General features: G+C 35.4%; 1 protein-coding gene and 1 long non-coding RNA gene across 2 annotated transcripts in view; one reads left to right on the top strand and one right to left on the bottom strand.

The window, feature by feature from the left end:
• AADACL2 (arylacetamide deacetylase like 2) lies at positions 1-26734 on the top strand. Its single transcript, XM_017522864.2, has 5 exons — positions 1-254; positions 8997-9219; positions 12907-12976; positions 14324-14495; positions 25961-26734. Exons 1-5 carry the CDS (start codon positions 117-119, stop codon positions 26561-26563), a joined length of 1206 nt encoding a protein of 401 aa, XP_017378353.1. The 5' UTR covers positions 1-116; the 3' UTR covers positions 26564-26734.
• The window catches only part of LOC108300190, a 32183-nt gene continuing 24773 nt past the window's right edge, over positions 20169-27578 (bottom strand). Inside the window, exons 2-3 of the long non-coding RNA XR_001823290.2 lie at positions 24023-24082; positions 20169-20503 (exon numbers count right to left, since the gene is read on the bottom strand). This is a non-coding gene — a long non-coding RNA (uncharacterized LOC108300190). The remainder of the gene's footprint in view (positions 20504-24022; positions 24083-27578) is intronic.

Here is a 27578-nt window from a genome sequence, read left to right on the forward strand (position 1 = left end):
GATGACCATATCACCTGAGAGAGTTCCCAAGTCTACATTTGCTCTTCTAGTTATTGTTCAGTGTTTATGACAAATTTTAATCTCAGTACTGTGAAGTCGCTGGAAAAAGGGATATTATGGGGCTCAAAGCTCTCTCTTTGGGCCTGCTTTGTGTTCTTTTTGCCTCTCATTTTTACACACCCATGCCAGACAACATTGAAGAAAGCTGGAAAATAATGGCCTTGGATGTCATTGCTAAAACTTGTACATTTATGGTAAGATTAACATTTTTTTTTCTATTGGATATTGGGATGACTTATTGACTACAAATGAGTGCTTATGAACTCTTTTATTAATAGTATCACCCTTTTGAAAGAACCATTGTTTGTTTATTTGTTAGAGTAAATTAATTAAATAAAATTAAGTAAATAAAGCTTCCTACATTTGTGTGAAACAGTGAGACAGAATTCTCACTTCTAAGAGTTTATGTCTAAATGTGACATGTATAAATTAAATTTACTGTGACATATAAAATAAATGGTATTGACAAAGGAAAAGGCTTTGAGGTTTGAGAACTTGATTAAATTTGAACTTTCAGGGACAATGTAGTCCCATAACCAACCTTTTAGTTGTTCATATACACATTATTGATATTTGTAACAGTTTGATATCAATTTAAGGCCTTTACTATTTAATGGCTTTCATTGTCCATATTCAATTCTTAATTACTGGTAGTCAGGGATTTTCTGACTTGGCATATACAGAATTAATGATAAATTCAAGCAAAAAAGTAGCTCCTTTAAAAGGGAAATATAGGGTTAAAAACTAATATTTTTGAGTTATTAAATTGTATAGGCTTTGTATAGTATAAACTTCCATTGATTCCCCACTATCCTGCAATTATTTTTATCAGGTTTTGGAGGGTAGGGGAAGAGATTGAGAAGAACACATGCAGGTAAAAAGTAACAACTCCATAATGTGATCTCTAAACTGTCTCATTTAGAAACCCATACTTTTTCTGCCAAGCCAGATAGATTCCAAAAAGGGTAACAATAAGAGGCTAAAAGGAGAAGGCAACAGAAAAAAGAGAGCAATCCATGGTCTAAGAAGAAGAGGCTGTCTTGTGATGCTTTGTACAGCAAACAATACATATGCTTTGCGCAACCACAGTTGACTCTTTCTGATGTCTGCAAATATTTTCCCCTCTAATCACTTCTAGAGGCTCACCTTCTCCATAACTTTTCTCTAATGCTCTTACTCCTTGAGTAACCATAAATGGGTAAGCAAGTGTCAGTTCCACAGAGAAACTACAATGTTACCTTCCTTGATTATCTAATTTGTATCTCAGAACATTAACTTGTTTAAACCCTTCTACAGCCCACTGAAAGATTTACTATTATTATTATTATTATTATTACTACCATATAGACAAGGAAATTGAGCTACAGAGAGCAATTTTCTCAATGTCATACAGCCAGTAAGTAGCACAAGATGCTGGTTTAAATAGATGCAAACTTGGCTTTGACATTTACTGGCTACAACTTTATGAGTTTCGGCATACTTCTTCATCATTAAAGTATAGGGGTTAGCACGGTGACTCACTGTTGTACTTTGGGAGGCCATGGAGGACAGATCATCTGTCAGGAGTTTAAGACCAGCCTGACAAACATGGGGAAACCCTGTCTCTACTAAAAGTACAAAAATTAGCTGGGTGTGGTAATGCATGCCTGTAACACCAGCTACTAGGGAGGCTGAGACAGGAGAATCACTTGAACCCAGGAGGTGGAGGCTGCAGTGAGCCTAGATTGTGCCACTGCACTCCAGCCTGGGCAACAGAGCAAGACTCCATCTCAAAATAAATTTAAAAATTAAATTAAATTAAAGTAAAAAAAAAGTATAAGGGTTAGATGTTCTCAATTGCCCTGTAAATATCTTAATTTCCTTGGAATAATTGAAATAATAAAAATTGTTTAATGTGTTATCAACCACATAATTTTAAAAATTTTTTTCTTGTGAGTAAACTGTCCAGTGACATAACACAAGGGTCCTAGAGAAGCTGTCAGAAATACCAAAGACAGCTTTTTTCGATGACATCAAATATGGAATTTAAGGATGAAGAAAATATACTAATCTTTTTGGAGTTGAAACCCCAAAAATTTGGATTATTACTGCTGTAGTTACATGATTATATTTAAAACTTTGTATTAAATAAAATGAACAATAAAAAAAGAAAATGTGGCAGCATGCCTAAAAATCATTTTATTTTTCTGAAAAAAAATTATAAATCACAAATGATTACAGTAGGCATAAAAAAACTGCTAGCAAATTAATGGATTTTTGAATATGATAGCACTCAATCTAAAACACTAAATACTTGATATTTTCTTTTTTTATATACACAACAATTTTTCTTTTTGTTTCCTTTTCTCTTTTTTCTTTTACTTCAAGTTCTGAGATACGTATGCAGAACATACAGGTTTTTTACATAGATATATGTTTGCCATGATGGTTTCATACCTAATGCATGCATTAGGTATTTGTCCTATTGCTCTCTTTCCCCTTTCCCCTCACCTCCCAACAGACCCTGGTGTGTGATGTTCCCTTTCCTGTGTCTATGTATTCTCATTGTTCAACTCCCACTTATGAGTGAGAACATGTAGTGTTTGGTTTACTGTCCCAGTGTGTGAGTTTGCTAAGAATGATGGCTTCCAGCTTCAGCCATGTCTCTGCAAAGGACACGAACTACTTCTTTTTGTGGCTGCATAGTATTCCATGGTGTATATGTGCCACATTTTTTTCATCAAGTCTATCATCGATGGACATTTGGGTTGGTTCCAAGTCTTTGTTATTGTAAATCATGCTGCAATAAACATACATGTACATGTGTCTTTATAGTAGAAATATTTATAATCCTTTGGGTATATATCCAGCAATGGGATTGCTGGGTTAAATGTTATTTCTGGTTAAAGATCCTTGAGGAATTGCCACACTGTGTTCCACAGTGGTTGAACTAATTTGCACTCCCACCAACAGTGTAAAAGTGTTCCGATTTCTCTGCATCTGTGCCAACATCTGTTGTTTCCTGACTTTAATGATCACTATTCTAACTGGCGTGAGATGGTATCTCATGGTTGTTTTGATTTGCATTTCTCTAATGACCAGTGATGATGAGCTTTTTTTCATATGTTTGCTGGCTGCATAAATGTCTTCTTTTGAGGACTGTCTGTTCATATCTTTTGCTCACTTTTTGATGGAGTTGTTTTATTCTTGTAAATTTGTTCATGTTCCTTGCAGATTCTGGCTATTAGAGCTTGTCAGATGTATAGATTGCAAAAATGTCTTCCATTCTCTAGGTTACCTGTTCACTCTGATGATAGTTTATTTTGCTATGCAGAAGCTCTTTTGTTTAATTAGATCCCATTTGTCAATTTTGGCTTTTATTGCAATTGCTTTTGGTGAATTAGTTACAAAGTCTTTGCCCATGCCTATGTCCTAAATGCAATTGCCTAAGTTTTCTTCTAGGATTTTTATGGCTTTAGGTCTTACATTTAAATTTTTAATCCATTTGGAGTTAATTTTTGTATAAGGTGTAAGGAAGGAGTCCAGTTTCAGTTTTCTGCATACGGCTGGCCAGTTTTCCCAGCATTGCTTGTTTTTGTCAGGTTTGTCAAAGATCAGATGGTTGTAGATGTGTGGTGTTATTTCTGAGGGCTCTGTTTTGTTCCATTAGTTTATACATCTATTTTGGTACCAGTACCATGCTGTTTTGGTTACTGTAGCCTTGTAATATAGTTTGAAGTCAGGTAGCATGATGCCTCTAGCTTTGTTCTTTTTGCTTAGGATTGTCTTGGCTATACAGGCTCTTTTTTGGTTCTGTATGAGACTTAAAGTAGTTTTTTCTAATTCTGTAAAGAAAGTCAATAGTAGCTTAATGGGAATAGCATTGAATTTATAAATTACTTTCAGCAGTATGGCCATTTCCATGACATTGATTCTTCCTATCCATTAGCATGGAGGTTTTTTTCCATTTGTTTGTGTCCTCTCTTATTTCCTTGAGCAGTGGTTTGTAGTTCTCCTTGAAGAGGTCCTTCAAGTCCCTTGTAAGTTGTATTCCTATGTATTGTACTCTCTTTGGAGTAATTGTGAATGGACGTTCACTCATGATTTGGCTCTCTGCTTGTCTATTGTTGGTGTGTAGGAATGCTTGTGATTTTTGCATGTTTATTTGTATTCTGAGACTTTGCTGAAGTTGCTTATTAGCTTCAGTAATTTTGGGGCTGAGACAATGGGGTTTTCCAAATATGCAATCATGTTATCTGTAAACAGAGACAATTTGACTTCCTCTTTTCCTAGTTGAATACCCCTTATTTCTTTTTCTTGCCTGATTGCTCTGGCTAGAACTTCCAATACTAAGTTGAATAGGAGTGGTGAAAGAGGGCATCCTTGTCTTGTGCCAGTTTTCAAATGGAATGCTTCCAACATTTGCCCACTCATTATGATATTGGCTATAGGTTTGTCATAAATAGCTCTTATTATTTTGAGATATCTTCCATCAATACCTAGTTAATTGAGAGTTTTTAGCATGAGGCAATGTTGAATTTTATTGAAGGTCTTTTCTATATCTATTGAGATAATCATATGGTTTTTGTCATTGGTTCTGTTTATATGATGAATTATGTATATTGATTTGCATATGTTGAACCAGCCTTGCATCCCAAGGATGAAGCGGACTTGATCATTGTGGGTAAGCTTTTTGATGTGCTGCTGGATTCGGTTTGCCCATATTTTATTGTGATTTTTTGCATTGATGTTCATCAGGGATATTGGCCTGAAATTTTTTTGTTGTTGCTGTGTCTCTGCCAGGTTTTGGTATCAGGATGATGCAGGCCTCATAAAATGAGTTAGTGAGGAGTCTCTCTTTTGCTATTGCTTGGAATAATTTCAGAAGATATGGTACCAGGTCTTCTTTGTACTCTGGTGGAATTTGGCTATGAATCCATCTGGTCCTGGGCTTTCCTTGGTTGGTAGAGTATTAATTATTGCCTCAATTTCAGAACTTTTTATTGGCCTATTCAGGGATTCACTTCTTGCTGGTTTAGTCTTTGGGGTGGTGGTGTATGTGTCCAGGAATATATCCATTTTGTCTAGATTTTCTAGTTTATTTGTATAAAGGTGTATGTAGTATTCTCTGATCGTACTTTGTATTTCTGTGGGATCAGTGGTGATATACCCTTTATCATTTTTTATTGAGTCTATTTTGATTCTTGCCTCTTTTCTTCTTTATTAGTATACATAGTGGTCTATCTAGTTTCTTAATCTTTTCAAAAAAACCAGATCCTGAATTTATTGATTTTTCAAAGGTTTTTTTCATGTCTCTACCTCCTTCAGTTCTGCTCTGACCTTAATTATTTCTCGTCTTCTGCTAGCTTTTGAATTTGTTTGCTCTTGCTTCTCTAGTTCTTTTAATTGTGATGTTTGGGTGTCAATTTCAAATCTTTTCAGCTTTCTGATGTGGGCATTTAGTGATATAAATGTCCCTTTAAAAACTGCTTTAGCTTTGTCCCAGAGATCCTGGTACATTGTCTCTTTGTTTTCATTGGCTTCAAAGAACTTGGTTATTTCTGCCTTAATTTTGTTATTTTCCCAGTAGTTATTTCAGGAGCAAGTTGTTCAGGTTCCATGTGGGTGGGCAGTTTTATTGAGTTTCTTAATCCTGAGTTCTAATTTGATTGCACTGTGGTCTGAGGGACTGTTTGTTATGATTTTCATTATTTTGCATTTGCTGAGGAGTGTTTTACTTCCAATTATGTGGTCAATTTTAGAATAAGTGCAATATTGTGCTGAAAAGAATGTATCTTCTCTTGATTTTGGGTGGAGAGCTCTGTAGAAGTCTATTAGGTCTGATTGGTTCAGAGCTGAGTTCAAGTTCTGAATATCTTTGTAATTTTCCATCGCATTGATCTGTCTAATATTGATAGTGTGTTGTTAAAGTCTCCCACTAGTATTGTGTGGGAGTCTAAGTCTCTGTAGATCTCTAAGAACTTGTATGAATCTGGGTGCTCCTGTATTTGGTGCATATATATAGGATAGTTAGCTCTTCTTGTTGCCTTGATCCCTTTACCATTATGTAATGCCCTTCTTTGCCTTTTTTGATCTTTGTTAATTTAAAGTTTGTTTTATCAGAGACTGGGATTGCAACCCCTGCCTTTTTTTTTTCTTTCCATTTGCTAGGTAAATCTTCCTCCATCCCTTTATTTGGAGCCTATGTGTCTCTGCACATGAGATGGGTCTCCTGAATACATCACACTGATTAGTCTTGATTATTTATCCAATTTTCCAGTCTGTGTCTTTTAATTGGGACATTTAATCCATTTACATTTAAGGTTAATATTGTTGTATATGAATATGATCCTGTCATCATGATGCTAGCTGGTCATTTTGTACATTAGTCCAGGCAGTTTCTTCATGGTGTCATTGGTCTTTAGATTTTTGTGTGTTTTTGCAGTGGCTGATACTGGTTTTTCCTTTCCATATTTAGTGCTTCCTTCAGGATCTCTTGTAAGGCAGGCTTGGTGGTGACCAAATCCCTCACCATTTGCATATCTGGAAAGGATTTTATTTCTTCTTTGCTTATAAAACTTAGTTTGGCTGGTTATGAAATTCTGGGTTGAAAATTCTTTTATCTAGCAATGTTGAATATCACCCCACACTCTTCTGGCCTGTAGAGTTTCTGCAGAGAGATCCACTGTTGATCTGATGGGCCTCCCTTTGTAGATAACCTGACCTTTCTCTTTGGCTGCCCTTAACGTTTTTTCCTTCATTTCAAATTTGGAGAATCTGATGATTATGTGGCATGGGGTTGATCTTCTCTAGGAATATCTTTGTGGTGTTTTCTGCATTTCCTGAATTTGAATGTTGGCCTGCCTTTTTAGGTTGGGGACGTTCTCCTGAATAGTATCCTGAGGTGTGTTTTCCAACTTGATTCCTTTCTCCCCATCACTTTCGGGTACACCGATCAAACACAGATTTGGTCTTTTCACATAGTCCCATATTTCTTGGAGGGTTTGTTCATTCCTTTTCATTCTTTTTTCTCTAATGCTGTCTTTGCACCATATTTCAGCAGGTTGATCTTCAATCTCTGATATCCTTTCTTTCACTCAATTGATTTAGCTATTGATAGTTACGTATGCCTCATTAAGTTCTCATGCTGTGTTTTTCAGCTCCATCAGGTCATTTATGTTGTTCTTTAAGCTGGTTATTTTAGTTAGTAGTTCCTCTAACCTTTTATCAAGGTTCTTAGCTTCCTTGCATTGGGTTAGAACATGTTCCTTTAACTCAGAGGAGCTTGTTATTAGCCACCATCTGAATCCTACTTCTGTCATTTTGTCAATCTCATTCTTCAACCAGTTTTGTGCCCTTGCTGGGGAGGAGCTGCAATCATTTGAAGGAAAAGAGTCATCTGGTTTTGGGGATTGTCAGTGTTTTTGTGCTGGTTTTTCTTCATCTTCATGGATTCCTCTACCTTTGTTTGATCTTTGAGGCTGCTGAACTTTGGATGGGTTTTTTTGTGGGGTTCCATTTTGTTGATGTTGATGTTTTTTCTTTCTGTTTGTTAGTTTTTCTTCTAACAGTCAGGCCGCTCTTCTGTAGGCCTATTGCAGTTTGCGGGAAGTCCTCTCCAGACCCTGTTTGCCTGGGTATCACCAGTGGAGGCTGCAGAACAGCAAACATTGCTGACTGTTCCTTCCTCTGGAGGCTTCATCCCAGTGGGGCACTGGCCTGATCCAGCCAGAGCTCTCCTGTATGAGGCGTCTGTCGACCCCTGCTGGGAGGTGTCTCCCTGTCAGGAGGCACAGGGGTCAGGGACGCACTTGAAAGGCAGTCTGTCCCTTAGCAGAGCTTGATTGCTGTGCTGGGAGAATCCTCCTTCTAAGGATCAGCTGCTCTCTTCAGAGGCTGAAGGCAGGAAAGTTTCAGTCTGCAGAAGCTGCGCCCACAGCTTCCCCTTCCCCCAGGTGCTCTGTCTCAGGGAGATGGGAGTTTTATCTGTAAGCCTCTGACTGGAGCTGTTGCCTTTCTTTCAGAGATGACCTGCCAAGTGAGGAGGAATCTAGAGAGGCAGTCTGACCACAGTCACTTTGCTGCACTGTGCTGAATTCCGCCCAGCACAAACCTCCTGTTCTCCCTAGCACTGGAAAGGGAAAACTGCCTACTCAAGCCGCCCCTCCCCTCACCAAGCGAGATTGTCACAGGTTGACTTCAGTCTGCTGTGCTGGCTGTGAGGATTTCAACCCAGTGGATCTTAGCTTGCCGGGGTCTGAGGGAGTGGGGCCCTCTGATGGAGACCATTTGGCTCCCTGGTTTCAGCCCCCTTTCCAGGGCAGTGAAGGGTTCTGTCTCACCGGGGTTCTAGGTGCCCCTGGGGTATGAAAAAAAAAAAACTCCTGCAGCTAGCTCAGTGTCTGCCCAAACAGCCATCCAGTCTTGTGCCTGAAACCCAGGGCCCTGGTGATGTAGGCACACGAGGGAATCTTCCTAATCTGCAGATTGCAACAACTGTGGGAAGAGCATAGTATCTGGGCTGGGTAGCACAGTACCTCAAGTCTTCCCTTGGCTGGGGAAGGGAGGTCCCTGGCCTCCTTGTGCTTCTGGCTGAAGAAATACCCCATCCTGCTTCTGCTCAACCTGTGTGGGCTGCCCACTGCCTAACCAGTCCCAATGAGATGAACTGGGTACCTCAGTTGGAAATGCAGAAATCACCCACCTTCTGTGTTGCTCTCTCTGGGAGCTGCAGACCAGAGCTATTCTGTTTGGCCATCTTGCCAGATATTTGAGATTTTCAAGGGCAAGAAGGTTATGCAATAAAATCTTTACAGTATTATTTCAAAATAATATTTATAAACAGTCTATTTCTTTTTGTTTGCTTATTTTTTCTGCCTTTTTAAACTTTCTTTTTATATAGATTTGGTGTTATTTAAATATCCAAATATTTAACTTTGTTTGTTTTGTTCTTACAGGCTATGTGTTTTGAAAATATGGGTATTATGAGATATGAAGAGTTTATATCCATGATATTCAGGCTGGATTACACCCAACCACTTTCAGATGAATACATCACAGTGACTGATACAACATTTGCTGACATTCCAGTACGATTGTACTTGCCAAAAAGAAAGTCAGAAACCCGAAGACGAGCTGTAATATATTTTCATGGTGGTGGTTTTTGTTTTGGAAGTTGCAGTAAGTTCATTGTATAAGGAAAAAGTATAGCTAGCTCTATATTTTTGATATGAGAACTATTTTATATAAATATACACACTTATGCTGATATATACATCTATATATGCATACTTGTCTGGATACGGATAAGTATGGATATGTTAGATATCTAATAAAGAGACAGACATAGACATATGTTTGGCAAATAGCATTATGGGGATTTTAAATTCAGCTTTTTTTGTTTTGTTTTTTATTATCCTTAGCTTTCATATTGAATGAACATGTATCAAATGAAAATAGGATATGAAGTCAATTGCTAAAACTTTTTTTCCTTGGGATCTGAATTCAGGAGCAGAAATATTGAGGAGATGTAGAAGTTTTAATTAACAAGTCAAAACCATTTGCTATTGGGTGCTACAAGATCAAGTTTGCAGTTACTGAAAACATAATACAAATAGTGATAAGGCTTAGAGCACAGTTGCTAGTATTAACTCTAAAAGAAAAACACAAAATAGTACTACACAATAATGAACTCTTCCCATAAGTCTAGGTTCCCTACTTGTCTTTTTAGGCATTTTTGATACAATGATTATTCAAAAATAATTTTTTGTGAAGAAAAAAATAAAACACACACAGTGAATGAGAGGGACATCTGATGATCTCTAATGAGATTATTATCCAAAATGTTCTAATCATTTTCTTTCATGTATTTTTTACCTCCTTAATGTTTTCAATAAATTAGATTTCATCTAAAATTTAATTTATACCAGGCATCAAGATGGTCAGAATAACCTGCTTTCTTGATAGGATAAATACCAAATAGGCCTCATATCTCTCCAAAGAAATGCATTCATTCCACTGAAGTTTTTATAAGGTCTATGAAATATCAAGTGTTCATTTATATATATTACCTAGGACTTGAGTAAACACAAAATAAATGCCCAAGGATGGAAAAACATCACTGATTGAAAAATACTAAGAAATATTCCTGATTATTAGGTTTATGTCTTTTATTACTGACATAGGCAATGATTGTGATCAGTAATTCCTAAAAATGTGAGAATTATTATTCAAGATATGACATTTCAACATTCTGCTTAGCTAAATTCTGGATGTCTTTTTTCAATGTTTTGGTTTTGTATTTACACATTATTTGTTTTCAGGTCTCCCAAACATATGTAAATGAACTGGAAAAGACTTAAATACTTTCTGGTTTTAGACCAAGAAAAAATAGACATTAAAACTATTTTCTAGTATTTGCAAATTTTAATTATCTTTCTTTTTCCTCCTAGGCTTCCTCTTTTTTCTTATCTGAAACAAACCAAAGTTGCTTTGAGAATCAAGAAATATAGGAAAATGTTACTCTTGTAGACTTTTTACATACTTCTGTGAATTTTGTTTTTCAACATTTATCCTTATATGTTTTTGTTTCTATCTGCATTCTACAGACACTGTAACAATAAAAAGGCATAGAATAGAGAAAAACATGACCAGATAGATAATATTGGCAAATATTCTATGAGTAGAGACAGTTTGAGATAAAAATGGGAAACAAATAAAAAAAAAAAAACCAATATGGCTTTAATTCTAAGGCAAATTAAAAAGTATTGGGAGATGAAAATGAAGACATATATTTGAAATATATCATTGAATGACTTTAAAGGTTGTGAAATGAAACTGGAAATAAGGTCTCTGGATGAGATGAACTCCCTGTGACTGATAAATAAACACAAATTAAGATACTGGGAACTCAGTGTCCATAATGAGTGAGAAAAGGGTGGTCACACACCCTTTTGTTCCCAGTGAGGACAGTTCCAAATATCCTGTTTGCCCACCTGAGCTAGGATGTTTCCAAGCTGAGACACCTTGGCTAGAAAACTCCTCCCACCAGCTGCTTGAAAGGGGTATCGAACAGACTTCTGGTTTGGGGCTTGGAACCTACCCCGTCAGGACTCACCTGTTTTCAACTATTTGAATAAGTTTGAATCCTTTATTTGCATATATAGAGCTGATTCTGATTGAGGGGTATCAGCTGATTCTCCATATTTAAGCCACAGATCCTTTCTTTGGTCTCTGGAGCACACTTTCATTTCACACAGAAGGTTTTGTCTCGCTATCTGCAAATTTTCTTTTTTTTTTTTTCCCATTTATTTATTTTATTGCATTTTAGGTTTTGGGGTACATGTGAAGAACATGCAAGATTGTTGCATAGGTACACCCGTGGCAGTGTGATTTGCTGCCTTCCTCCCCATCACCTACATCTGGTATCACTCCCCTTGCTATCTCTCCCCAGCTCCCCAGCCCCCACCATCCCTCCCCTATTTCCCCCCAACTGACCCCAATGTGTAGTGCTCCCCTCCCTGTGTCCATGTGTTCTCATTGTTCAACACCCGCCTATGAGTGAGAACATGCGGTGTTTGATCTTCTGCTCTTCTGTCAGTTTGCTGAGAATGATGGATGAACCTGGAAACCATCATTCTCTTTTATTTTTTTAAATAGAAAATAAAGCTCTCCCATTTTCTTTGGAAGATCTCATGTCTTTGGTTAACAAGGTGAAGTTCACGGAGTTCTTAGATCTTGTACATTTTGGTCTTCATCTATGCATGGCCTTTTCTTGAAAATTAACTTAATCTTTAATAAAACATTATTATTTTTTTTAATTTAAAAGACTAGGTGACTTACTTTCCAGATTATGTATACACCCAGTGGTTAAATAGTTCTCACTTTGCAGTTTTGTTAATGTGTGAAAGAAGCTTCTTAAAAGTCTGGAATTTGATTACAACTCTACAATTCTCTGGATTTCTAGGATCTCATGGTAAATAAAAGCAGCAGTAGACGTCACAGAATTTGCCAAGTTGCTTGGCCAGGATATGTAGGGGACCTGGGGAAAGATGTGTGTATATGTGTGTTTTATGTGTACTGTGGAAAGTCAATGGCTTGTATGTCAAGCATGTCAAAACTCATATGTATATCTAGTCTTCACATTGACCTGACAGAGGCTGTCTCATATCTGGTTACTATTCCTTAGACTCTTTCTTAATGCCAATGTTACTGGGCTATTTTATTATATGGCGTCATCAAAGAAGACAGAGGTTTTTGAAGAATCATGTTTAGAGAGTCAGCATGTACTATTGCTTTGTTTTTCCTCCAACTTCTGAACCAATTAAAAAGTTACACGTAGAGTTCACATAAATCCAAGTCAAAACATTGCCATTATTTTGGATGAAGACTTTGGTGAATGTATGCTTAGGTATTGTTGGTATGTTACCCTTGAGTTAGAGAGATTAACACAGCCATAGTGGCTGGCCCTGCTGACCAATCATATACCTCCTCCTTATGAAACTTGCTGTCTGGAGAAGCGAAGTGGAGTAAAATGCACCAGAATACAGAGAGTTCTGGGAGGGTCATTGTGTACAGACAGCAGATGTCAAGAGGAAATTACAATAGACTGAGCCTATTCTAGTTTATCCTCCTCAAAATAACCAATTGGTAAATTCATCTTTTCCCCCTGGAGAGAGTGGCTGAACAGACTAGGAAGGGAAGAGTGTGCCATCTGGATTCAGGTCCATCTGCTTGGAAATGAGGGGTAGAAATAAAAGCTCCTATGTGATATTCAGAAACCACAGTTATTTCCACATTCATAGCTGTAACTCTTTCTATTGCCTTTTAATTACAGGAAACACATTGATATTTATTTCTTCATTTCAGAACAGAAGTCTTTTGACTTCCTGAATAGATGGACTGCAAACACACTTGATGCTGTCGTTGTAGGCGTGGAGTAAGAGAATGATTTTCTTTGACTACTATGATTTTTGCCTTTACCATGTAGAGGTTTGATTTCCACATCAAGTGAGCTATGCTTCAAATATATATTTTTAATTAATATATTTTACTTGTCACCACTGCAACATAGACTGCTCCTCAAAGAGTTTCAGTGTCCCATTATTTTTCTGTGATTGTGAGAATATCTGAAGTATACCCCAGGGTAAGCAGTTTTGGAAAAACTTGCTCTAGACACATAAGACTCAGGTCCTGTAAGGCCCTAACAGTGTCCCAAGTAACATAGCTGGACAGAAGGAAGCAAATTAACTATTACATATTTGGGATACTGGACTGTATTTGAGCAGGTAAGAAAAGTCTAATTTCATAGTATTTGAAGTAATCTAAATACTATTTTATATCTGGTTCGATATAATAAAAAAAAGTTTGTGCCTGGCTTATACATTCTATCAAATCCTTACAATTTGTGTTGTTCTTTGCCCAAAAAGTATAAATCCGCTGCTTTCTAAGTAAAGATACAAACATCTTTTTGGTACACATCTATGTCTAAGCTACACATTACTTAGAATTTTCTAGATAGCTTATAATAAAATTCTAAGAACCTTATCACCAACATTTCATATTGGCTGTAGAAATATACACGTTTTAGCATTCTGAAGATCAAAAAGAAAAAAACTCTGTGAATAGTCTGCTAAAGGTATTTTCCTGTTTTACTGGTCCACATATATTTGGGAAAATATCTATTTGTGCTCATTAAAAGAATGGGGTGATAATTTGCCTTACAAATGAATTTACTAGAAATAAGCAAGCTCTCTGGCATATTTAAATTTTATTTATAATTCCAAATTGTTATCTAGTAATAACTAGTGGGTATTATCCATGATGAAGTATATGCAGTGTCAGCTTATAGAATTTTTACCTAAAATTACCATGATAAAATAGGACACTGCCTACAATATGCTCTCAGATCTGCAGTCTATTGTGCTTTCTAAACAAGTGTTTTAAAAAAATGTTTGGATTACCAATCACATTGAGAATATGATGTAAGCTATAGATCATCTCCATTCCAAAATACACTTGGACTAAAAATTTTGCTTACAATTCCTAGGAAGTTCATAACACTCCCCTGACTCCTCACAAATAATGCCATCCATGGACTTTTAGGTGCAAGATTGATAACCTTTACATTTTATTAAAACAATTTTCATTTTAATCAAGAATTAGTAAAAAACTTAGGCTCGGTTTTTAGAAGACTGAAAAATAAAGGCTGGCATTAAATTGCATCAATTTGGTATTTGAGAATTAGTTGGACAACCATGAATGCTTTATTATCCTTTCTTTAAAGCTATAGGCTAGCTCCTCAACACCACTTTCCTGCTCAGCTTGAAGATGGCCTCGCTGCAGTCAAATTTTTTCTCCTGGAAAAAGTTCTTACAAAATATGGAGTCGATCCCACTCGAATCTGCATTTCAGGAGACAGTTCTGGGGGCAATTTAGCGACAGCGGTCACTCAACAGGTACATTGTATTTGTTTTTATGATAGAAAGCAGAAATTGAGGCTTACTTTTTTTCTACAGATAATTGAGTTCTTCCAACACCATTTGTTGAAAAGACTATTCTTTCCTATTGAATTACAGTGGCACTTGAGTAAACATTTATTTAACCTTAATGTGACTATTTCTGGATTATTTTCTTCCATTGATCTATATGCCTATCCTACTGCCAATACCACACTGACTTCAATTTTGTTCTTCTTTGAAAAAAGAATTGTTTCTAGTATTCTATATCTTTTCCATTAAAATATTAGATTACCTTATCAATTTTAAAAAGAAAGTATAACTGAATTTTTATAGGATTGCATTGAATCTATAACTTTGGGGAGAATTGACATCTCAATAATGTTGAGATTTCCAATTAATATACATGGCATGTCTCATACTTTATTAGATCCTCTTTAGTTTCTCACCAATATTTTACTATTTTCAGTGTAGAAATCATGGAAATCTTTTCTCAAATTTTACTCTGAAATATTTTTCAAAAATTGTATTAAAATTAATATTTTCCAAATGTTTATTTAACACATATTGGAATTGGAATTTGGGATTTATTTCTATGCTATGTAGAAATACAATGGATTTTGATATTGGCCTTTTGTCATCATAGCATCAATAAATTCACTTAGAACTCTAGCATTTTGTGTTTTTGTTTAGTTTCCTAGGATTTTCTACACCATTATATTTTCAATGACTAGAGACAGTTTTAGTTGTTGCCTCCCAGTACTTATTTCTTTTTATTTTCTTTTATTAGTGCACTGTCTGGGACCTCTAGTAAAATATTTAATATAACTGTCTTGCTTTGGATTTTAGGAGGAAATTTCTCAATATTTCATCAATAAATATGGTATTAACTAAAGGTATTCATAGTCAGCTTTTGTCAGATTGAGGAAGTTATTTCTATTCCTAGTAGAATAGTTGCATTAAAAGCATTTGACAAATTCAACACCCATTTATGCAAAAACTATGATCATGTAATTTTTCTTATTCTTTTAATGTGGTAAATTATGCCAATTAACTTTTAAATGTTAAACATAAAATTATGCTTGTAATCTAGGCATGAGGCTTACTTGGTCATGATGAATTAAAATTTTTATGCATTGCGACTTTCAATTTGCTATTCAATATTTTTATTAATTTTTTTTAGATTAATCTTTATTTTTTAACACTTTTTGTCAGGCTTTTCTTTTTTTTTCTTTTGAGATGGAGTTTTGCTCTGTCGACCAGGCTGGAGTGCAGTGGCATGATCTTGGCTCACTGCAACCTCCGCCTCCTTTGTCAGGTTTTGAGAGAAAAATTACAACAGCCTCATTAAATAATTTGGGAAGAATGCCAACTCTCTTATTTTCTGTTTTTTCTCTTTTGTAAGGTTTCATTGAGGTATAATTGAAAAGGAAAAATCATCTATATTTAAGATGTACCATTTGATGCTTTGATAAATGTATGCATTTTGAAATGATTAACACAAGCTAAGTAACATAGTCGTCACCTCACAGTTACCATTTTTTTTTCTGTGTAGTAAGCATTTTTAAGATCTGCCTTAGCAAATTCGAAGTATGCAGTATTATTACGTATAGTCATTGCACTTAATATTAGATGTCCAGAACTTATTCATCCTGCATAACTGAAACTTTATACCCTTTCACCAATATCTCCCCATTTTCCCCATCTCTATCCCCTTGCATCTATATCCCCAGCTCCTTGTAAACACCACTGTACTTACTATCCACTTCTAGGGGTTTAGTGTTCTTAGGTTCCACATATAAGCAAGATTATGCAGTATTTGTCTGTCTTTACAGACAGGCTTATTTCATTTAGTGTAAGGACCTCCAGGTTCATCAATGTTGTCACCAATGACAGGATTTTCTTCTTTTTGATGGCTGAATAATATTCCTTTGTGTGTGTGTGTGTGTGTAGCTACACACATCAAATTTTCTTTATCAATTTATCTGGCTGACAACAGTTTGATTCCATACCTTGGCTATTGTGAATACTGCTGCAATGAATATGTGAATACAGATATCTCTTCATGTTACTGATTTTGGATATATACCTAGACGTGATTGCTGGATCATCTGGTAGTTCCCTTTTTAATTTCTTGAGGAAATTCCATACAGTTTTCCACAATGGATGTACTAATTTACATTTCCAACAACAATGCACAAGGGGTCCCTTTTTCTATATCTTTACCAACCTTTATTATTTCCCTTTTTTGACAATAGCCATTCTAACAGGTGTTAGTTGATATCCCATTAGGCTTTAATTTGCAATTCCTTGATCACTGGTGATGTTGAACACTTTTTCATATAGCTGTTGACCATTTGTACATCTTCTCTTGAAAAATGTCTACTCAGTTCTATTTTCCATTTTTTTAAATGGATCATTTGTTTTCTTGCCATTTAGTTGAGCTCTTCATACATTTTGAATATTGGCCCCTTATTAAACCAATGGTTTGAAATATTGTCTCCTATTTTGTAAATTGTCTCTTCACTCTGTTGATTGTTTCTTTTTTAGAGCAGAAGCTTTTTAGTTTGAGGCAATTCCATGTATCTGTTTTTGCTTTTGTTGCCTGTACTTTTGGAGTCAGTCATTCCTTTCAAAGTATTGTCTAGATCAATATCAAGAATTTTTTCTGTAAGTTTTCTTCCAGTAGCTTTACAGTTTCATAGTAAGTTTTGAAACTTTGGTTCATCATTTTGAGTTAATTTTTGTATACGGAATGAAATGAGTGTCCAATTTCATTCTTCTCCATGTGGATATACAGATTTCCCAACATCATTTACTGAAAAGACTGTCTTTTCATTTTGTGTGTTCTTGGCACCTTTGTCAAAGATCAATTGACCATTGCTGTAGTTTGGTCTTTCTCAGTCAAAAGTCATGTTGAAATTTGATCCCCAATGTGGCAGTGTTGAAAGACTGAGCCTACTGAGAGATAAGCTTGGGGCATGAGGGTAGATCCTTCATGAATAGATTAATGCCCTTCAGAAGGAATGAATAAGTGAATTCTTACTCCCCAGGGAATGAATTAGTTTGTGAGACAGCAGATTGTTAAAAAGAATCTGGCTTTCTTGGTTTCTCTCTCTTGCTTCCTTTCTTGCCATGTGATTTTTTTTTTTTTTTTTTTTTTTTTTTTTTTTTTTTTTTTTTTTTTTTTTTTTTAGAGATGGAGTCTCACTCTGTCATCCAGGCTGGAGTGCAGTGGCACGACCTCGGCTCGCTGCAACCTCCGCCTCCTGGGTTCAAGTGATTCTCCTGCCTCAGCCTCCCAAGAGTAGCTGGGACTACAGACGTGAGCCCCCACACCTGGCTAATTTTTAATTTTTTAGTAGAAATGGGGTTTCACCATATTCGACAGGCTGGTCTCAAACTTCTGAACTTGTGATCGGCCTGCCTTGGCCTCCCAAAGTGCTGTGATTACAAGCATGAGCCATGGCACCTGACCCTTGCCATGTGATTTCTTTGCATATGCAGGGTCCCATTCTCCTTCAGCCATGAGTTAAAGCAGCCAGAGGCCATTATCAGATGCAGATATCCAATCTTAAACCTTTCAGCCACCATAATTGTGAGACAAATAATTTTTTTAAATTACCCAGTCTCAGGCATTCTGTTGTAGCAGCACTAGCTGAACTAAGGCAACCATTTATTTCTGAGCTCTTTTTTCTTTTCCATTGGTCTCTATGTTTTCTTTTATGCCAGTACCATACTGTTTTGATTATTGTAGCTTTGCAGTTTATTTTGAAATCGGGCATTGTGATGCCTCCAGGTTTGTTCTTTTTACTCAAGATTATATTGCTTATTCAGTCTTTTGTGGTTCCATATGAGTTTTCTATTTCTGTAAAAAATACCACTGGAATTTTGATAGGAATTGCATTGAATCTGTACATTGCTTGGGGTAGTACAGACATTTTACAGTATTAATTCTTCAGATACAGAAACATGGCTAGTTTTTTCATTTATTTGTGTCTTCTTCAGTTTCTTTTATTAATATTTTATAGCTTCCTGTGTACAGCTCTTTCTTCCTCCTTGGTTAAATTTATTCCTAGTGTTTTATTTATGTTCTTAGTTTTGATGTTATTGAAATTGGATTTTTTAAAATTTCTTTTTTAGATAGTTTGCTGTTAGTATATAGAAATGCAAGTGATTTTTGTATGTTGATTTTTTATCCTGCAACTTTACTGAATTTATTTACTTGTACTAACAGTTTTTTGGTAGAGTCTTAGGGTTTTCTATACATGTAATCTGCAAACAGATATTTTTACTTCTTTCTCATTTGGATGCTTTTTATTTCTTTTTTTTTTTTTTCCTTTTTTTTTTTTTTTTTTTTTTTTTTTTTTTTTTTTTTTTTTTTTTTTTTTGCTTAATGACTAGCTAGGTCTTCCATGTCTTGTTCCTGATTTCAGAGGAAAAACTTTCAGCTTTTCTCCAGTGAGTATGATGTTAGCTGTGAGCTTTATTATGTTGAGGTATTTTCCTCTATACATAATTTGTTGAGAGTTTGTATTATGAAAGATATTGCAATTTTGTCAAGTGCTTTTTTGCATCTGTTGAGCTGTTCATGTAATTCTTATTCTTCATTCTCTTTCTCTTACTGTGGTGTATCACATTGGTTGATTTGTGTGTATTAAAGCCTTCTCTATGTCCTTGGGATAAATCCCACTTGATCATGGTGTATTACCCTTTTAATGTGCTGTTGAATTTTGTTTGCCAGTATTTTGTTTATAATTTTTGTATGTATGTTTATAAAGGAAAATTAGCCAGGCTCTTTGTTTTTCATGACCTAGACATTTTTTAACAGTGCTGGGGATTTTTTTTGGTGAGATCCAGTTCTGCCACCTGTCCAACTAGGTTGTTAAATTCACCTATGAATCTCTGTTCATAACTTTCTCCACCTACACATCTATGTTCCTAATGGTTTGCCAGCCTTTTCTTATCTTTCATGATCTTGACGCTTTTTAAGAGTGCTGATGTTTTTTTCCTGAAGTTTACTCCTTATGTCAAGTTGTCTACCTTTCTACTTTAAAAAAAAAAAAGATGAAACTAGCCTTCTTTAGACTTCTTTTTGAGAAACACTGCTCTGTACTTTTAAAAATATGATTTGTTATAGAAACCTGAACCAAAATGTTACACTAGGTACCTCTTTATTTATTTTTAAAAATTTCTTTCCTCTTAAGTATTAGAAGATTCAGGATTAGAACACTAGAAGTTTATATACATACATATTTTTATGTATATATACATTGAAATAAATGTTATACATACATATGTAAGTATATATGGACATACATACATATACATGTACATATACATATACATATATGTATATATTAATCTGTGGCATCACACGCAGAAAACCCTATTGGGAAACCAAAATGGCAGTGAGAGCAAAGCCTCCCCTTTGGTTCTATACCTGGGCCTCCCTTCAACCCAACCTGTTCCACTTTGGTTCCCTTTCATGTTTAGAGCTCTAAGTAAATTTTCTTAAGAGAAAAAAGCATATTTTATTCCCAAGAAGAAAGTTTGCAAACCATTAGACATGTTGGTTCCTGAGGACTCCTCCAACCTGAACTTATTTGCTACTTACTTGAAATAATGCCATTTATCTGAAGGATCTTGCTGGAATAAAATGAGGAGTTAGATGGAGGGTAAAAATAGAAGAATGCCCTGCTTAGAAATTATTATGCCAATTACTACATAAAATTGTATAGCAGCCTGGTCTTAAATTTCATCTGAAACTGGTTTGGGGAATGTGGAGATTCCGAAAGCTGTCCAACAATTACCCAATAGTGATTAAGCAACATCGTGCCACACCATTATTTTCTTCTTGCACATCTGTAACATTTGTTTGGCTTTGCAAGTGAAGCAAGCATAACCGAAACAACAAATGAGCTTGGTATATTGGCTCACCCCTGTAATCCCAGCACTCTGGGGGCCCAGTGGGGAGGATTACTTGAGACTAGGAGCTCAAGGCCAGTCTGGCCAAAAAATAAAAATAGTCAGGGGTAGTGGTACACATCTGTAGTCCCAGCAACTCAGTAGGCTGAGGCAGGAGGATTGCTTGAGCCCAGGAGTTCATGGCTTGCAGTGAGCTAGTATCAACCATTGCACTCCAACATGGGTGACAGAGCAAGACCCTACCTTTAAAAAACGAAAGAGAAAAGAAAGAAAGAAAAAAGAAATAACAATTGGATGTAGCCATACAGATTTATGAAAATGTGATACCCTACCTTATAACTTTTCAGCAGGACAATACCTGATATTATCACAGGCACCAAACAGAGATGCGATTCTCAGTAAAATCTGTAGGACAGCACAAAAGTGAATAAAAATCTAACATCATTCTATTTCTTAAATTAATTATATAAGAACATAGTATCTATTTAAATGTTCTGATTCACCTGTTCAAAGGGAACATAGTGCAGTATGCGATGAACAGACTGCAGAACTCAGTGCACTTAATTAGCATTTAAAAAGGTGATTTTCTTTACCCTTTCCTATTTATTTTATGATTACACTTTATTTGTTCTTCATGGACTGCTAAACTTTCTGCATGAACTACATTTTCATTGAAAAGCTTTATTACCTGCACTGTTTATTCTGGGTCATAAGAATTAACTTTTACTGTGAAATTATTATAGAGCTTACTTTTTCCAATGCCTCATGATCTGGTGATCAATAATATATTATAGTTTATGGCTTTAAAAATTTGGTATCAATAATCACCACCGAGAGATATATATTTAAAAAATGACTCATCCATTTCAATTCACATTATAAAAGGATTTTCTCATGGATCAGGACAAATACATTATCCTATCATTTTCTCTTGTGGACTTTGTCCACTTTTCAATTATATTGTTATTATTGAGAAGAAGTGAATATCTTTTACCTATGATTGCTAGGTTTCTTGGAAACATCTCATGATGTGTCCTAAAATCACTAATGTGGCTTGCTGGTCACAATAATCTAGATGATCACTGTAGCTAAGAAAACTTTTGTGGACATAGTGCCTTAATCTTTAAGAAAAAAAAACTATTTCTAAACTTTAATCATATCACTTAAATCCAATTTCATGGCCACATTTTATTTTAAAATAAGGTATGCATTACTCTTATTTAGGACCAGAGATATTCTTTTCATAAAACAATGGGAATTGATTTGATATTTTGAAGTAATTATTAAGTCCTACTGTCTTAGATTTCCTAAAAAAAATAAGTATTTTAACGTAGGTAATTTAAAGAAGAAGGTATGATATGTGATAGCTCTACTTATTTAGGTTTATAGCTTTGGTCTTTCTAAGTATATCTTTGCTTCTAATTTGTGTCATTTGTCATAAGGCGATAATAAAGCCTTGTGATCTGATTTACAATAATATTTCTATGGCATCTCAGTGCCATATTTCCATGGCTATATGTGATATTACATATGCAACACTTCTTTAAAAATATTTTTAAAACTTTAAAGTAGTTTTAATAGCAAATATTAATCAGAAATTATAATCAATGGTGATGAGTTTTAGAAAAACATGATTGACATGCAGCACCCTTGGACATTGGATGATGTCCCATACATACATAATATGTATGTCAGTTTCTGTTATTTTGCTTGTTTACCTCTGTGTAATTACAGCATTTCAGTGTTATACAGGCCACCTGAAATCCATTAGAAGCAGAAATATCTGTCTTCTGCTACTTGCACCTGGAAGTGGTATCACCATGAGTCCTGAACTTCTGAGTGATATAATCTGTTTTATTGTCATACTTTTTAGAACATAAAGTGGGCAGTGGGATTTTAGGGGAAGAATAAAGATTGGGAAAGGACAGTAAGAATCTGCAAGGAGAACAGCAGGTTGATTATCTTGGACTCTATCTAGCCCATGTGGGAGCATGATTGGAAGATGTGTGTTAGGATAAAGCAAGGAAATCCTCCCATATTGGGATTTCTCCATGGTAGTTTATAGTTTGTCCAGATACTCATTGAGTAGTTGTGTACTGGTGGAATTTGGTTTGGGGTTGGTAGGGGTGGTTAATAGAAAGGAAAATTAGTGGGGATAGCAATCACAGTTGCCATGAAGTTCAGTGCTCTGGGTTGAAAATAACTGATAAATGTTAAGTTTGGTGAACAATACTTATCATTAGCAATGTAGAAACTCCTCAAATAACAAGTTAATATTTTGTGTACATCCATCCTTCCATGGATGACAGGTTATGGAAAAGTTGGCGTGGGCATGCAGAACTTTGAATAATACACACTCAAACTAGGGAGCTAGACGGTAGGGTATCTTGTGAATCAGTAACTGGATTGAGAAGGGTAGTAGATGATGAGGGGCAAAGTGCAAAGGCTGCAATGTGTTCCCTTGGCAGGGGAAACTGTCATTCTCTAGGAAAGTGCCATGCCCTTTGAATGGTCATAGGGGACTCGGGAAACGGGAGAGGATTCAGTAATGCCTCAGACTGTCTGAAGTTGACTTTATGGCAAGCACAGGTGTCCATGGCAGATTCCTGCTTTGAATGGGCTTAGAAGCAGCTGAGTCATAGAATGACACAGGGCATGAAGTTGTGGATCATCCCTTTTCTGACTTAGCTACCAACTTCCTTTCAGCCACCACTCCCAACTCATGCTGTCCAGGAGGGTGGTTTGTGAATGAAAAAAACTGATGTAGGAGTGCAAATGGTGCTGGTCCATATGTTACTCCAAGCATTTTGGCATGGCATAGAAGCTTTTCATGAACTGGGTCCCAAATTTTGCTCTCAAATATATAGATCTAGGAGACCGATCATCATCATGGTATAAATAAATTACTTTCTTGATGACAATAATACTGGTGGCATGGGCTATAACTTTGAAAAACAGAGATTCAAATTGGGTGACTTAATAAAATAGGGGCAGGACAAATAATTTATATGAGACAATTTTACTGTGAAAACCATAAGTTTAGGATTAATGGTGTTTAATTATAAAAGGAAATTTTAAATACATACTATCCATTGTGTTTTCATGGAAATAATGTTCGTTATTGAAAAAGATTAAGAATAAGTATGGGCTTTGTTGAAGATCTTCCACAACCTTTAAATTACTTAGCTATCCAAAGGTCTTTATTATATTGGAAATGTAATAAAAATTTAAATGGAAATTTTAAATACAGTTAGCCAGCGTCTAAACCCTTAAGACGTTACCATGAGCTAGATATGTTCTCTCAACTTTTCTGACCTTTTACTTTTTCATTCTTGTTCTTCACAAAGTAATAACAATCTGTGACGAATGTCACTTTTTTTTGCACTCAAGCTCATATTAGTTACCCACAAAATCAGACATACATATCCATTCATTCCATTTTATAGAATGGTCTATTCTAGGCTTGTTTTGGTTTAGTATTATGTTTATGAGCACTTTTGAAATGTGCTTAGCTGGCTGTCTTCGAGACCAAATTGGTCTCAAAGGAAAGCACTAAGCAATAGATCGTTCAATAATTCAGCGTTACTGTTGGGACCTACTTGCTTTATACCTGTTACTGTTTATTGCATCCTAGTATTCCTGGTTCCAGAGATAGTGCCCTGTTAAAATAATTACAAATCAGATATTATGGTTTATAATATTATGGTTTCCATATTATTAAAATATTCATTTTTCTATTATTTTCCCATACTATATTAATGACTTTATTATCTTAGGCCTGGTAAAAGATACAATGATAACTTAGGTATCATATCAGTGATTGTGAAATTCAAGACCAAGTAGAAAGATTAATCATGTACATTTTTGTATAATAAAGGAAAAGTGATGATTGGCCTGAAAGAGGTAATAGAGATTTGGGAATTGAAAGAAGAGTTTTTTTTTTTAGATCAGATATTTACATGCACAATCACACATATACGCTTGTGAGTATATGTAAAATGTGTAGAAAATACCTGAAACACGCCAGATAAATAAGATAGTTTTTAAGACTATGGCAAAATTGCCAACCTCGGAGAATCTGACTCAGGTGCTTTTTCAATATATTAAAGAGAACTGACTTTAGCATGGGTTTTGAAGAATATTAGAGAGAAAGAAAAAAAAAGCCTTGAATGGCAAAGTAACAAATGACATAATGGGGAACATAGAGGTAGGAAATACTGACACATTTGTTGTAGTGACATTTCATATGGCATTTCAGAAAGGAAAGTTAGGGTCAGGCACGAGTATTGATGGACCATTTTTGACCCATCCCTGTGTATGTGTTCGCTGTTTTTTGGGGTTTTTTTTTCCTAGATTACCAACACTGAGAGTGGGATGACCGGTGGTGGGCTATTGATAGCAATGTTTGATAAGTAAATTATCTACCTCAAAGCACTGCGAGAGATTTGGGATCTAGGAAAGCTTCTGTAAGATAACTTTGTTTTGGCTCATGTTCATTTTACACTTACTAAACCTCTAGCATCTTGGAAGTACATATGGAGATGGTAGGATACCATTTCCCTTTCTGAGGTACCTCTGGGATTTCAATTGAGTTTTCCCTTTCCATTCAACCAACCACTGTGGTGACTGGTTGACTTAGAGTTACATCCTATGGTCCTGGACTTTTCACTTGGAGCAACAGCAGGTATTTTCATTTGTCCAGATGCCAGACTCTAGTCAAGGCAAAAGCTCCTGGGAGATTAATTCAAGTTCCCTCCTGCAGTCTGCAGGGTCGTAGGTGAGGCCTCAAGTGCTTTTTCTTCTTTGGAAAAGAAAAGGCACTCCTTTATCAAGTACTTTACATTTTTTTCCTTGCATATCAAACTTGTGCATATCAATTTTTTCATAATTTTCTTCCTTTGTTTTTCCAACACTGCACTGCATCATTCTCATAAGATACCTATTGATTGGTTTTTTTCCCTCTGACTTGGTCCATGTGCTTTTGCATTGGTATAATGTTTCTTAAAAATTATGGCGTGATGTTGATAATGTCTACCTCATTGCCAAAGAATATATTCTAAAAATTTTAAGATATTTTTTAGTTTCTAAAATGGAATAGTATGATTTAATAGTTATATTTATTTCTTCCACTCACTTTGGCTACTTTTTTCAAGAAGGATTTTTACAAACTTGTATGTACTGTCAATTTCCCCTAGAAATATCTTTGGAATTGGATCATTTTCATTTGCGATTTTTGACCAAAAAATCCTATGTATCTCTCCCTCCTGGTGTATTATCTTTCTCTTTCCCTCTCTTATCCTTTCTCCTTTTTTCCTCACACACAAAGTCCGTATTTTTTAAAACTTTAATTTTAAAGTGGTTTGAATTTTTTTCATGCCATGTAAATATATTATAAATGTTGTAAAAGTAACTATGATATATAACATCAGTTTATGTAGATTTGTTTATCTCATGATTGCTAAATAATTAAAATTAAATTTTATTCTCCTGGTATTTTGGAAACTTTTGCATTACAGAATATTACTATATATTTTCAGATGCAGAATGATGCTGGAATAAAACATAAAATCAAGATACAAGCCTTACTTTACCCTGGCTTACAGATAACAGATAGCTATTCGCCATCTCACCGAGAAAATGAGCATGGTATAGTTTTGACAAGGGATGTAGCTATAAAACTCGTGAGCTTGTATTTCACCAAGGATGAAGCACTTCCCCAGGCAATGAGAAGAAACCAACACATGCCTCTGGAGTCAAGACATCTGTTTAAGTTTGTTAATTGGAGTGTTCTTCTTCCTGAGAAGTATAGAAAAGACTATGTTTATACTGAACCAATTCTTGGAGGACTTAGTTATTCATTGCCAGCACTTACAGACGCCAGAGCATTACCCTTGTTGGCCAATGATTCCCAGTTACAGAATTTGCCACTAACCTATATTCTTACTTGTCAACATGATCTCTTAAGAGATGATGGACTTATGTATGTTACAAGACTTCGAAATGTTGGAGTCCAAGTTGCTCATGACCATATAGAGGATGGAATTCATGGAGCTTTATCATACATGACTTCACCATTTTATTTACATCTAGGTCTTAGGATAAGAGATATGTATGTAAGTTGGCTGGATAAGAATTTATAAGTATGTAATAAATATGTATAGACCTTATATAGTGGGTTGTAATTTGTGGTATTTTGTAGTTTGGGGGCAAAGAACAATGTCATTTAAGTTGTCTAAGTCTATATTTGAATCATTTGTAGCAGTTAATGTGTGTCCTTGAACAGTTATGACATTTTCTGATTTGCAGACCCTCCATATGTAAAATGTATGTAAGCGTGCCTATTTTCTCCTTATTTATAATTTATTATAATTATGTTACTCCTAATAAGAACCAATGCTTATTAAAATTGGAAAATAAGAGTGGTTATTGGCAAATTAGGAAAGACAGTTTCCAGACAGGCACAGGAATTGTTGTAGTGAGTGGGAAGAGGAAAAAACAAGGCACAAAATTGCTGCTAAAAGTGTATGGAAACTACTAGATGAAATAAACCATAAGGGCCCTATATTAGTTTCCTGTGCCTATTGTAGCAAATTACTACAAATTCAGTTGCTTAAAATAACAGGTATTAATTTTTTTACTGTTCTAATTATACTATGAAATTAGTATTAACTAGATTCAAACCAAGTCATAGACATGCCTCCCTTGGAGACTCTAGATGGCGCTCTTTTCCTCTTTTAACCTCCGGTGGCTGCCAGCATTTTTTGACTATTGCCAGATAACTTCAGTCTTGAAGGCCAGCATCTACCAATCTTTCTGTTTCATCTTCTCATTGCCTTCTTCTCTGCCTGTGTCAAATCTCCCTATGGGCTTCTCTAAGAAAAACACATGTTTTTACATTTAGGAGGGTCCACCTGAATAGTCTAGGATAATCTCCGAATCTCAAGACCCTCAATTTAATTGCATTTGCAGATTTCCCCACCCTTTTCTATATAAAGTAACCTTCAGAGATTAGGATGTAGCTTTTTGGGAGGTCATTTTTAAAAACATTTTCAGTCAAATTTTATTTTTTAAAGGAGGCAGCACATTAATATTATAATTCAATAATCTGATATAAATATGCATTCAATAATGATGAACATTTGAGTAGGGACTAGA

Source organism: Cebus imitator, unplaced genomic scaffold, assembly GCF_001604975.1.
Source record: "Cebus imitator isolate Cc_AM_T3 unplaced genomic scaffold, Cebus_imitator-1.0 Scaffold25, whole genome shotgun sequence".
Classification (NCBI taxonomy): domain Eukaryota; kingdom Metazoa; phylum Chordata; class Mammalia; order Primates; family Cebidae; genus Cebus; species Cebus imitator.

What these genes read in the sequence shown, in the direction of transcription:
- AADACL2 (XM_017522864.2), top strand. Translation starts at nt 117, where the DNA reads ATGGGGCTCAAAGCTCTCTCTTTGGGCCTGCTTTGTGTTCTTTTTGCC. An exon ending in TTTTTGTTTTGGAAGTTGCA is followed by an intron (nt 9,220 to 12,906) that starts GTAAGTTCATTG and finishes TCTTCATTTCAG; the next exon opens with AACAGAAGTCTTTTGACTTC. An exon ending in GCTGTCGTTGTAGGCGTGGA is followed by an intron (nt 12,977 to 14,323) that starts GTAAGAGAATGA and finishes CTTTCTTTAAAG; the next exon opens with CTATAGGCTAGCTCCTCAAC.